This window comes from Tiliqua scincoides, chromosome 4 (genome assembly GCF_035046505.1).
Source record: "Tiliqua scincoides isolate rTilSci1 chromosome 4, rTilSci1.hap2, whole genome shotgun sequence".
Classification (NCBI taxonomy): Eukaryota; Metazoa; Chordata; class Lepidosauria; order Squamata; family Scincidae; genus Tiliqua; species Tiliqua scincoides.
In genome coordinates this window covers 163,637,696-163,651,293 of record NC_089824.1, presented here as the reverse complement: position 1 = coordinate 163,651,293, position 13,598 = coordinate 163,637,696, and the positions used below count along the sequence as shown (strand labels likewise).

The 13,598-nt window shown below is 42.4% G+C and overlaps 1 protein-coding gene across 2 annotated transcripts in view; it reads right to left on the bottom strand.

Moving 5' to 3' along the window:
* The window catches only part of TESK2 (testis associated actin remodelling kinase 2), an 82,299-nt gene extending 69,104 nt beyond the window's left edge, over positions 1-13,195 (bottom strand). Inside the window, exons 1-2 of one of the 2 annotated variants that reach the window (XM_066626193.1) lie at positions 12,897-12,984; positions 886-1,186 (exon numbers count right to left, since the gene is read on the bottom strand). In XM_066626193.1, the coding sequence (XP_066482290.1) occupies positions 886-1,107 (222 nt within the window). In that variant the 5' untranslated portion in view covers positions 1,108-1,186; positions 12,897-12,984. Of the gene's footprint in view, positions 1-885; positions 1,187-12,896 lie in introns of both variants that reach the window. The other variant, XM_066626194.1, reaches the window with a different exon arrangement.
* Between the last annotated feature and the right edge of the window lie 403 nt (positions 13,196-13,598).

Here is a 13,598-nt window from a genome sequence, read left to right as displayed (position 1 = left end):
AGTAACTCCAAGTGAAGTTCCACAAAAAATGTGTAAAACAGTACCTTAGTGGTGTTGGTGGTGTCCTTAGGAAGCCCCAGAAGCCTCCTCTGGGTTATGCTGGGCCTCCACAGACGCCTCTGGAAACTACTTCTGGTTTTTGGAAGCAAGCAGTTTTCCAAAAATCGGAAGTAGCTTCTGGAAGCTTCTGTGGGCCATTTTGAGGCCTGATGTGATCCAGCGGAGGCCTCTGGGGCCTCCTAAGGACACAATCAACATCTTAAACTTTATAGTAAATCAGCGATGGACTACTGTATATGTGGTCAGTTGTTAGTTGGAACATCACTAAGCGACACACACCTATACTTCAAAGAATTCTGCTGATTAGATTACTTTCTTTGACAACTTCTTGGTTTCTAACTGATGAGTTAAAGGGGAAGACTGCAAGCTTGGCTGATTTCTCCAGAAAGTCTTTTCCCTCTCCACACAACTTGTAGTTTGTTTCTTCAGTTAGTCCTTAGCTAGGTTGATCTGAATGTCCACTTCACAAAGGTTACTAAGCTGATCTGGGAGCAAAAGACCATGACTCAAAGATCACAATCCAATGGCAAAATCACAGATATTAAATACATGCATGCATTTAACATAGACAAGTCAATCAGCAATCAAAACTAACACCGGTATTTCACCTCCTTGTGCTTTAAGGTTTCCCAGAGGTTTCTTAAAGGCAATTGAAACAAGTATTTAAGAGTCTTTGTCACTATGATCTTAGGCAAAGCATACTCATAAGCTCTGACAAGAGAAATGTTCGTTCATGCACTCATAATTTGCTTGTATTTCTACACAAAAAATAGGGAATACAGGAAAAAAGAAAATAAGGAAAAAGAAATTGTTAATGCCACCTACCTTGAACACCTCTGAAAAGAAACCAGATCCTATTTTCTCACAAGAAAAGTCATCAAGTCGAGTGAGTCTTGAAAAGGCACTTATCAAAGCCCTGTATGAAGAAGTCCAAACTCTGCCTATCTGAGACACGGTTCCATCACCTCCGCCACCCCCATCAAAGTCTTCAGCACGTTCCAGTCGTGGTGGAAACCCTGCTATTGAATTTCGCTTACTCCGATCCATCTTGCAAGCAATCTTTAGAAAGAAGAGGATCTTTCACATCCTAGGTGATCAATTTGTTTTTCTTCTCTCTGGCTTGACACTAAAAAAATTGAACAAAGATACCCAATTAAACAGTTTTCCTTCCTGAAATGTCCTAGGCCACAATACTTATAGATCTGAATACTTATGGACTTGAATTGGATTAGTGTACTAGCAAAATAAGAACTCAAGCAAATAGCATTAAATATTATTAAGTTCCCTATGCAAACATTGCCTTGCAGGTTTCAGCTCCATGCACATTTACCAAGCAGCAAGCCATATTGTAGTAGAGTTTAAGAGAGAGCTTACTACTGTTAAGTGAGTACAATGGCTCTGGAGTATACAGAGGCAAACTTCTAACAGGGTTTGGACCTACTTCTGTTTTAAACACAAACTAATGAATCTTAAGGGTGTGTCTGTAGTAGCACAAGCACAAGCTTACACTATGCATCTTCCCCATCTCCTCCTTCTAAGGAAAGCTCTTCTAACCCTCACAAAAATGTTCCCAATGGTCAATGGGCCCCAAGGAAACATGGGAGGTAGCAAGGGGGGGAAATAACTGAAAATCACATGGAAGAAAGTTCCCATTTATGCTTTGCAGGGAGGCACACTCTTAGAGCTTCCCTTGAAAAGAGGGGATGGGGAAAATATATGTGACCCTATATTATAGTGCAAAAAGGTTTGGGAATATAAAAGAATGGATAGAAGAGCAGGATGAAGCACAAAAATCAAATCAATTCTCATGTGCATAAAGGTATCAACAACTTGTGAATTTTGCAGTTTTCCACACTGAAAGTAGAAGGCAGAGGCTGTGAATTATTGAAGATCACAAACTATTTCAACACAGCAGACACTAGATCTTGAACTGAGTAGGTAGTAATGAGGTATTTGCTTATGCAAATACTTTATAACTACTGTGAAGAAATGCAAATATACCTCCAAAGCATGAGCTTTGTGGTGGTACACTTTCTTGCAATGTGCCTTGGACTGATGCAGCATTTTTTTTTTCATTTCAAGTTCAGCAAGGTTTCAGGTCAAGTTTACAATACTGTATTTCTGATACTCTCAAATTATTCAGAACAATTTAAGTCAGACATGCATCTTGGAAAAGCCTATCTTAGGAAGCAGTGCAGAACTATGTCTACACTGAAAATAACCACAATTAAGAGATCACTAACAACCCAAAGATTCACATGCGCTACTCTCTCAAGTTCATGCATTTCTTCTCCTCCTCCAATACAAGTTCCTTTTCTCTTTTCATAGGTAACCATGGTTAGCATTACTTGTACCCTGATCTCCAGTTTACAAACCTGAGAAAATTGCTAACTCCATTTTGCAGCTAACAATAATTAGCATTAAGATTGGGGTACCCATGCTAACCTTGGTTTGCTCTGAAAAAAGATGGTGGGAGACTTTGCATGCAAGAAGACAAATAAATAAATGAACCACAGGGCATTTGCAATCCTCCAGATATAGCAGTTTGCACTTCAGCATGGACAGAAGTTACCATGTTATGTGTGTACCATCAATAATTGATTACTTTTTTTTTTCAAATAGTAAAACTTATACGTTTGTGTTCTCTGCTCTCTCTATTCTTATGAAATCATTCCAACGTCTAAATCCACCAACACCCAGTGAACAAATACATGAAAACTCCTAGGTCAGGGACAAGTTAAACGTTTACAGTCTTAGAAAATGAGAAGTTCCTGTTAGGTCCATTGTTATTTTGGCCAGTGTTCTGCCAGATTCCCAGTCCAAGCTCCACCTGGAGAATTATGCCTACTTTCAGCTAATTAGCTGCCCTTCTTTTCTCAAAAAATGACCCTGGTTCTGCTGGACCCCACCACCAGGGTAGCTCGCCTGTTTAACCTACAGAAGTCCTCCTTTCTGCCAGCAGCCTCCTGCCACTACAGCAGCCCTTTGGTCCTCAGCAGGTCTTGGTGTCTCCAGTAGTTCCTGCTCCAGCAGCTTTCAAATCCATTCACACATCAGCAGTTCTAGCAGTCCATTAGCCATCAATTCCTCAGTCCATTAATCCAGTCTGTATCTTCTTCAAGCTTTCCTCCTTCTGCTACCCACAAACCCTTCCTGCCTCAGGTGCTCCTTATATCCCTATTGCCTTCAAGTGGCTGCAGCTGTGCAGCACACTCTGCTGGATGCCCAGGCCTTACCCTTAAAGCGGTTACTGCTGACACCACACCCTACCTCCTTGCCAGATCTTCCATGATTCCAATACAGCCAGTTACTTGGTGCTCCTAGTCCAAGTGAAGTCCAATTTTAAGTGATGATCTAGCGACTAGTCCAAGGGTTCCCAAACTCTCAGGACTTCCCAAAAGCCACTTCTGGTTTTTGTCATGAAACCGGAAATGGTTTTGGGGGGAGGCTGTTTATAGCAGTTCAGAGGTGTGGGAAGACCTGCAGAGAGGGTCTCAGGTTCTCTGGAACCTCCGGAGAGCCACAGTGACTCCCTACATAAGTTTTAAAAAATCTTTCTGACCTGGCGGCAGCACCAGCAATTGAGCCACTGACATCACTATCATCTGACTGGGGAGAAGTGACACCTCAGATTAGGAACCTCTGGTCTAGTCAACTAAATAATATGGCTACATTCCAAGCAGTAAAATGAAATTAAAGCCTAAAACATTCTGTGTCATATACATGTGTCATATATATACACACACATTGGATTAAATGTATCCCAAATATTAGCGACAGTGTTCATCAACCTCCAAAAAGCCACATTTTTAAAAGTTTTGCAACAAGATTCAAAACCAAGAATCCCATTCAGTATGTACTTCAAATCCATTTGTGTAATTATAGACAGAATGTATAAAAATGGGAATTTTTATAATGGGTTGCCACTTTCGTACTTTCTTATTTTGGGGTTGCGACATGAAGATTGAAGACCACAGAACAATATTAATACTAAAATTCATTTCGTTCTAGACTGATCCAATCAATTGGTATCTTCTGATATTTAAAAGACATTTCTGCCCAACCTTACATGTATGCAACAGGTAACAAATGTGTACAACTGTCGGCCGGGCAGAAATGGGTTAATAAATTTTATACTAGGATAGCTTCCCATGTTCTCTTTTCTAGACAATGACCAGTTCTATAGCACTTCGCTACAGCATCAAGGAGCTTCTAGGCCAGTGATTTTCAACCTTTTTCATTTCATAGCACAATGACAAGGTGCTAAAATTGTCAAGGCACACCATCGGTTTTTGGACAATTGACAAGGCACACTGCACTGCCAGGCGGTGGCACACGCCATTCAGAGCACACCAATATGCTATGGAATGATCTATTCTAGGTCATTCCTGAGCTCATATTCCAATAAAACAGTGGTTCCCACACATTTAGCACTGGGACACACTTTTTAGAATGAGAATTTGTCAGAACCCACTGGAAGTGATGCCATGACCGGAAATGACATCATCAAGCAGGAACATTTTTAACAAACCTAGGCTGCAATCCTACCCACACTTACCCAGGAATAAGTCCCATTTACTATCGTTAAAAGAACATACACAGTAGTTTGTTAAAAGTACAGGTCTGTAACATTTCCCTAAATACTGTCACATACTATGATAGCAACAAGTCTAATATATTAAAAACAAAATATTGAAATGAATGGGAACCCACCTGAAATTGGATCACGATCCACCTAGTGGGTCCCGACCCACAGTCTGAAAAACACTGCAATAAACCATTGTGCTTTAGATCTCTTTTCTGGAATTCTTATTTTGTTTATATCATAAAATCTAGATAGAAACACCTAGGCAAGATGGTAATTTCAAATACAGCAAATATTTTTCTCATCTCTCAAGTAACCATTTTGTCTAAGCTCTCATTACCTTCCACATACAAAACTTTTTACCGAATTAAATATTACATCTTCGTTTAAAAAGGTACTTTTAACATTTTTAAATCCTTATTTTAGAATGTTCTAGAGCAGGGGTGCTCAAACCCTGGCCCAGGGGCCACTTGTGGCCCTTGGGGTCTTCCAATTCAGCCCATGGGGAGCCCCCAGTCTCCAATGAGCCTCTCGTCCTCTGAACACTTACTGTAGCCCACACTGGCCCAATGCAACTGCATTCATCATGAAGGCTATCATTTGACCTCTTGTGTGAGCTGTGGGATGAGGGCTCCCTCCACTGCTTGCTGTTTCATGTCTGTGATGCAGCAATGGTAGTGAAGGAAAGGCCAGCCTTGCTTTGTTCAAGGCCTTTTATAGACCTTGAGCTATTGCAAGACTATCATTCAATCACATAAATTCTATCTCTAATATATTCATTTATGCAAATTTGAAATTTAAATTAATTCTTTTTCCCTGGACCCTGACAGAGTCAGAGAGATGTGGCCCTTCTGTCAAAAAGTTTGGACACCCCTGTTCTAGAGTCTGGACTACAGCACTGCATTCCAAACCACTAAGAGAAACTACACATGAGAACAAGCTTCTGTGGTGGTTGGGGCAGTGCATACAACAGGACCTACGTATATGATCCCTAATTCCTCTTTAAACAATTTCTGCCCAACGTTGCATACACGCAACAGGGATCAAATGTGTACACCTGTGGGCTGGGCAGAAATAGGTTAATTCAACATGAGGCACTACATTCAGAGATCTTCCAAAAATTTCACATCAGCTATCTGAGAGGGGAAGCAAGGAGCAGATTTCCTCTCCTTAGCAACTAAACAGCTGACCGGTGGAATTTCAGTTCTTTTGTAAAGGGATTCACAAATGCTGGTCTGGCTGCTTCATGCGCTCTCTTCAGGTTCAGGACACTGGACTTTTGTTTCATCTCTTAACTATGAGCATATTCATCTGATTACCCCTGGGGGCTGGGGATAAGAATAGGCCCTCAGTTTGGCTGTACTTGTCGTAAGAGGCGACTAAACAGCCACCGGGTAGATGGGACTCGTCAGCCTGGGAAGGCAGCTCATCTGAGAGAAGGAAAACTCTGATCCCAAACCTCCACTGCCTTGTGGCTACATCCAGTTATGGAAAAGGCTTCAGGAGTCAACCTCGAGGCAAAATCAGGAGCCGGAGTCCCTGAGGCAGTTCATGGCTGAACACAGTCACGTTCTGGCAACTCCTGCAACGTCGCTGGAACCAACCGTATTGGCCTCTGCCTTTCCATTGGACCATTTCAGCGACGTGGAGAGGGGGGATTTGCTGCATGGGTAACAGCCTATCCTCCATACCTACTTTACCCAGGCTTCGCGCACTGGAGAGGACACTCTGTTCCAGAACCACCATTCAGAGCATGACACCATAGTCTTCCGAGACTGAAGGATGCCAACAACAATTCATCTGATCCAGCTAGGGTTTGGACTTGAAAAGTGAGCAAGTGCAACATTTGTGTTTGTTTAAATAAATTCTGATTTAAGGATGCAATCCCCAACTTTCTATCCTCTGTGATAGTAGGCTCCTCTGACTTGGCTCTCTAATGCTCTGTTTTCTCAGAACTCCCAAGATAAACCAAATGTATCCTAGTGTAACTGAAGCAGAACAGCAGTGGGATTGATGTGATCATGAGAGGCAGCTGGTAAGGGAGTTACAACCTCACCCCCCCCCCAGCCATTCCAATTGTATTTTCACTCACATCTACCCAAAACCTTTCCTACCTGCTCAGCCCTGCTTAATTCCAATAGCTAAATGGAACTTCTATGTCCAGGAGCAGTATACCTCTGTACACCAGATGTTGGGAGCAAACATTAAAGTTTCACCACCGCTCCAAAAAAAATCCCCATTTTCCTTTTCTTACATTTTCACCTCTTACATGCTTTTCTTCTGTGCTGCCTAGCCCTTCCTCTTTCTGGCTCCTGCTTACCTGCAGACCAATCAGCAATCACTCACCAGTATCCTGACTACCAGGCTTTCTCCACCACTATACTGGTGCCCATATGTACGCATAAAGGGGCCTGTGATCCCTTTTCACATTCCTGCTCTATGTACCAAGGATGGCGTACAGTTTTAACTAATATGTAATTCAAGTTTTAAGAAGGTCTCAGTCATGTGCAATTTGGGCATATGCATATGCCCTTTGCTTTTGTACACAGGTGCCTGAACACTGGGTAAACTGAATAAGAGAAAGTCAACAACCCAAGCAATAATGCCTTTATACAAACTCTTAAAAAATTGAAGTATACCAAATATAATGTTGAATTTAGACTAGAAAGACCCCCCTGCTAACTGGATAAGAGGCACTTTTTCAAGTGGGTGCTTCTCTTTTATTTAGCAGAGAGAGAGTAACAGGCCCTCTTCACCCTAGCAGTATCTTTTCTAGTGGCCGACTGCTGGTGCTCTTTTGCATCTACTTAGATCAGTGGTTCTCACACATTTAGCATCGGGCCCCACTTTTTAGAAAAATAATCTTGTCAGAACCCACCAGAAGTGATGTCATGACGTAAGTGACATCATTGAGCACGGAAATTTTCAACCATCCTAGGCTGCAATCCTACCTACACTTACCCAGGAGTAAGTCCTGTTTACTATCATTGTCAAAAGCATATACATAGTTGTTAAAAGTACAGGTCTGTGACATTTGCAGTCACATGCTATGGTAGCATCAAGTCTAATATATTAAAAATAAAATATTGAAATGAATGGGGACCCACCAAAAATTGGCTTGCGACCCACCTCGTGGGTCCCAACCCACAGTTTGAGAAACACTGCATTAGATAATTGATTTTTCTCTGTAAACCACTTTGTGAACTTTCTGTTGAAAGCGGTATATAAATACTGTTATTAATAATAATAATAGATTCCATTTCCCACCAACCATGAAGTTCACTGGACAAGTCTAATACATACAATTTTATACATGCAACTCATGTAATTGCAAGTTTTAAACAAAAACTTCCCTCCTAAGGAGGAAGAAGAACAGAATACCAATAAAATAGAATTATAGCTTTTTTTGCTTACTCTTCAACCTTGTGTTCCTGCAGTTATCAGCATACAGGGAGCAGAAGAAGCTAGGCTGTATGGCTTAAATCAGTAGGCAGGGCAGAAGCTCTCAGGACAGATTTCTAGAGCAAGGGGGTACCTGCTCTTAAGAGATAGAGATGGGTGGGTGTGGACATCTCTGACAATACTTGGAGTTACTATCAAGTGATTCCATGATGCAATAAAGAAGAGGGCTGCCATTTGTGTATGTTATTTTTTCCTCACCTTTTGTATTCAGAAACTCAAGATGGCTAAAAAAGATACCCACAACATAAAATTAAATTACTATCTGATTTTACCCTTGGTTGTAGCCACATGAAGTGATTGCAGATGGTATAAAAATATGATTATTTTTTGTGGGACATTTCAGTGTGGTCAGAGTTTTTAAATGGCTAAATTACACCATTTGATCAGTTTTCCAGTCTTATTATTCAAGGGACTGAACTGCCCAAGCATATTCCACCCCAAACAAAATCTGCAGCAGGTAGAGGTGTTTGAAAACTGTCATTTATTTTACTCAGAAGTAAGCCCATTGTATTCAGTAAGACTTAGGCTGTAATTCTATTTTACTCACCATAAACAAACCCCTATAGTGGTAGACTTTTCCAAACCCTGCCATAGTCTCATCTCCTCCCCTTGGTAGTTTTTCCACTACCAAGAAATCAGGTCAATCATATTGAACAGCTTCATCGACCACTTGACTCATTTGTTGAGGCAACACAAAATGTATGTTGAAGTTGTACAAGGCTATTGTTTCAACAGCAAATACTTGGTCAGCAACATTCTAATATTATAGTAGGAATTCTAGGAATCAATGCTAAAAAGATACCAATACTTGTAGGAGCACAATCAGTATAAACAAGTTATAAGAGAACACAATTCATCTCAACAGATTCAAAAGAAAGAAGTTCTGGAAAAGAGAAAGCAAGATCAGAGGCCTATTTAGCTCTGTGGAAGTCAGACAGATAATGCTTTGTTATTCATCATCACAAGTACAACCACTGTCAGCTCTTCTTTTTCAATTTAAATGGATAACAAACACATTTAAATGGATAACAAATTTTTGTGCAAGCTCACTATGAAAGCAAGACTGAAAGTCAGCTAAGATGGTTTAGGCACGTTTTTGCAACTCTAACAATGCAGACCTGGGCTTTTATCAGACATTCATCAGAACAACAGCTAGAAGGTGTGGGGCTTCAGTGCATGATTATACATCTGGGAATACCAATATGGCTCACCCACTCTCTTGCTTTACCATTTGTGACCTTTCAAACATGTATTGTGTGCTTTCCCATTCCCTAGCTCTTGTTTACTTTTTTTTTTTAAAGGAGACACACTGGACAGGCAATTTCACCACAGCATGACTTCCACTCTCCTCCATCCCAATTCGTTACACAGAAAGAGGAAATTGCACCACTAATGCTGAACTGGCGCCAACTTCACCAACATTTCAAATAGAAACTGCCTCTAGAAGAGCCTTAAGTCACATAACACAGGGAAGTTTGGAAACAGGTAGGGAGTGCACGAGTGACTAGGCACAAGGTACTTATTTAAACTATCAATGGAGTTTCTAAAGACATTACAATTTGAGAATTGCAGAATGATTACCAGGGCAAACATCACCTTATACAGTAATTTGCTTCAGAGATAGGCAGAAGAACATGGTCCACCATTATTAGATCACTGGTCAACTTCTGGTGTGCTCCCCAGCACCAGTTCTTTTGCCAAAATGCTTGCAAAGCAAATCATAGCAGGCAGCTCACTCCTCCTACCAGCAGCTGCTATTGCCACTACCACAGGTTCACTGGATTATACCCCAATGATATACTAAATTGGTTAGGAAGAAGTATACTTGGCTGGTGAGACAGTGGCAAAGAGTTCCCATTTCTAGTACAGAGAATGGAAGCAGAGAATATTTATAGGAAATGAAATGGCTATCTGGTTCTATGGCAACAAAAAAAGCATCAGACAAGTTCAGGGAGGAAAAGCCACCTGTTGCTATTTAGTCATCAGCCAAAGTAATGGGGGGTATCACCATCATATCTTTCTTAGGGGTTTACTAGTAGCACCAGGTTGACCCCACTGTGGATTCCAAGTACTGTATGCTCTTTTGTTTTGTAAATTTAGAACATCAGTGGGTCATTTGGCTTCTTCAAAAAAGAGTAGACCTTGCAGACAAAATCAGACCACTTCTAGTTTGTACTACCAAACCTTTCCCCTCTTGGATTCATTTTTCCATCCAGTTGCAAAATAGTACACAAAATATAAAGCTCTTACTTGTGTGCATATCCAAGAAATAATTCCAAAAACTAAAACAAGAGATAACAACTCATTATCCCCTTCCTACTCTATTCCTATTGTAACTCTCTCTCTCTCTCAAAAGTAATACTGTTTGAATTTGTTATAATCTAGGTTGGTCTTTTTAAAAAAAATTAGGCATCATAGTTCAAAGTCACAAAAGTACAGTTAATTTTTAGTTTAGGGACATTACAGACACTGTACTCTGTTGGACAAACTTGTTCTTCAGAACTCACACATATTCTGAAACAAAAACACAATCTAAAGCTAGATGAAGTTCATCTATTATCACTCCAATATGAACCTAAATAGAGGTTAGGAAAACCATTCTTACAAAGACCCTTTTAAGATACTGTAAACCTAGTCACAGTAAACCTAGTCAAAGTAATGTACTAAAAGCTGCAACATACCATAAAATCTGCATTCTGTATAACTAATTTGCCATGATATGCAGTTTATACTGAACAGGAAAGACAAAAAACACCGGGTATGCTGATTTGAGGATGTATGAACATTTATCATGTCATTAAATGGGCCTGACATATTCGCTATTACACAATGTTCACACTTTCACGCCAAGAATAAACAATGGAAGTATTTATTAGTACATTTACTAGTGTAAAGGGCTTTCTACCCTTATCTCAGGTTGTAAAATTGCAAAGCCTTATTTACTTGATAGGTCTACAAATATCAAGGTGCAACAGGAACTAAAGTCCAATCATAAAAACTTTTTAAATCTTAGAATAAGACACTGGATTTTATGCTAATGATGTCACTAAAAATACTTTACAAGAAACATAGGAATGATTTTAGTAATACAAACTGCTATCAACACTTTCAACTTCAGAATAGCTAATTAAGCACTGAAGTGACAAGTCACATAAGAAGAGCAAACAGGTTTCAGTAGCTACAAAAGGGCAGTACATTAGTAAAGCAGTTTTAACCTCTTTCTGCAAAGAATCTCAAAACAAATGCACCCAGGGCAAATCCATGTGACATAAAGGAAGACAAAAACTATAACAAAACCATCAAAGTACTTTCAAACTTCCCCAGTGAAGTCAGATCAATCCTTTTTCAGTGAAGCAGTTCCACAGACCTGATACTGTTGCCTTTGAGTAATTACAAAACAGTGCAATCTTTTGCATGCCTAATGAGAAGTCCTATGATATTTAACAAGACACAGGAAAGTGTGTACAGTGTTACAGCCCAAGTGATATTTGATATCCTCATTACAGTACCGTTTTTATCCCACAACCTCAGTGTAAAACACACCCACCCTTACTTGGTTATGACCAATAAAATAGTACAGATCATTATTTGCAAAGTTACTGCAGGCATGGAAGGTGAGGAGGAAGGAAAGAAGGCATAGCAACTACTCCTCTTTGCCCTCACACCCTCATTTGGCTAATATGAGGGGCACAATTTATGGAAATGGGCGCCAAGGGGTACACAAGAGAAAAAAAAAGTGGGCAACTCTTGCTTTAGGGCAGTGGTTCTCAAACTTTTGGAGACTCTAGAGCAGTGCTTCTCAAACATTTAGCACTGGGACCCACTTTTTAGAATAAGAATCTGTCAGGACCCACTGGAAGTGATGTCATGACCAGAAGTGACGACATCAACAGAAAGTTTTAACAATCCTAGGCTGCAATCCTACCCACATTTATCCAGGAGTAACTTCCATTTGTTAAAACCATATACATAGTAGCCGTTAAGAGTACAGATGTGTAACACTTCCCCAAAGGCAGTCACATGCCATTGTAGCATCAAGTCTAATATATTAAAAAATAAAATATTGAAATAAACAGGGACCACCTGAAATTGGCTCAGGACCCACCAAGTGGGTCACAATTTAAGAAACACTGCCCTAGAGGCTGCTGCCTGATTTATACATGCCAAGGAGCATGGCTATGATTGGGTAGTAGTGCTTTCCCTCCAAGTTGCAACTTGTTTAACCCTTGATGCACATTACCTAATCTGCCCTGTCAGTTTTGTGAGCCACCATAAAAGTGGGTCACGACCCACTGGCGGGCCCCAGACCAACAGTTTGATAACTACTACTTTAGGGGATGATATTCTGAACAACTTATTCCCTCTCCCCACCCCGACAGGATTCCTTCACTGGTGTTCATATTACTCCACATACTTCTCTTCAGGGCAACAGTCACCCCCCATTTAAGGTCACCCCCCATCTTCCTCTGGCCACTCCCCATCTGCCTAATGAAGGCAACACTCATTCCTTAGGGGGGCTCTCGTTCCAGAGAAGCCACCTTGGACCCCCCCCCTTCCCCAGCACCAACACAAAGAGATAAGCCCAGCCTGGCTGCACCACTGAGCTTCCTCCTGCTGCTGCTGCCGCCGCCGCCGCCCAGGGTCACCACACACTAAACCTCCCCACGTCGTCGTCCCCCCGGCCCGCTGTCACCCTCCCGCTTGAGGGAGGGAGCCGCCTTCTGGTTCCCCTCATCCCAAGCCACACACCCACCAGCCTGCCTGCCTGCCTGCCCTCTGCGGTCCTTACCTGCCTCCAGATGGAGGAGGAGGAGGTAAGGCAGGTCCTACGCACCAGGGAACGGCTCATTTTCAGGCGCTCCCTCAGGCGGCTGTGCCCACCCAGGACTCCAGAAGCGCGGAGGGAGGGGGCCTGGGGGAGCCTAGCGCCCGGTGGCGAGCGCCGGAGTGGGGCAGGGAGCCATGGAGAGGGCGCGGGCTGCTCCCCTTCCGAAGAAAGCTGGGCCGCAGCGGCCTCGGTCGGGCCCCGCCAGCAAGGTAAAGAGAGGGCGCGCGCACACCCCACGCAAGCCCGCGGCCACCACGGACCGACTGAGTCGCCTGCCTGGCTGGACGCCACCAAGGACCGAGGAGGGCAAGCCCCGCCCCTCCCCGAAGACGAACCACCAATCGTCGTCGCTTTCTCCTTGATGGACGGCTCTCCGCGGCCAATCGCGTCGAGCCTTGCGCGCTGCGAAGATCTCGGACGCCTTTGGGTCAGAGAAAGAACGTTTGAGTGACAGGCCAGCTCAACTCCAGCCCCACGACCGAAGCGGAGCGAAGGGGCGGGACAACGGGTTGCCAGGGGCGCTGGAGAACCATTGGTCTGTCGGTTGAAGGAAGATGATGAACAGGAAGCCAGACCAATGAGAGCAGGCTTGCCTAGGACTGTAAAGTATGGGAGCCAATTCTAAATTGTTTACACCGACGGGGGTGGGGACGCAGGCAGCTG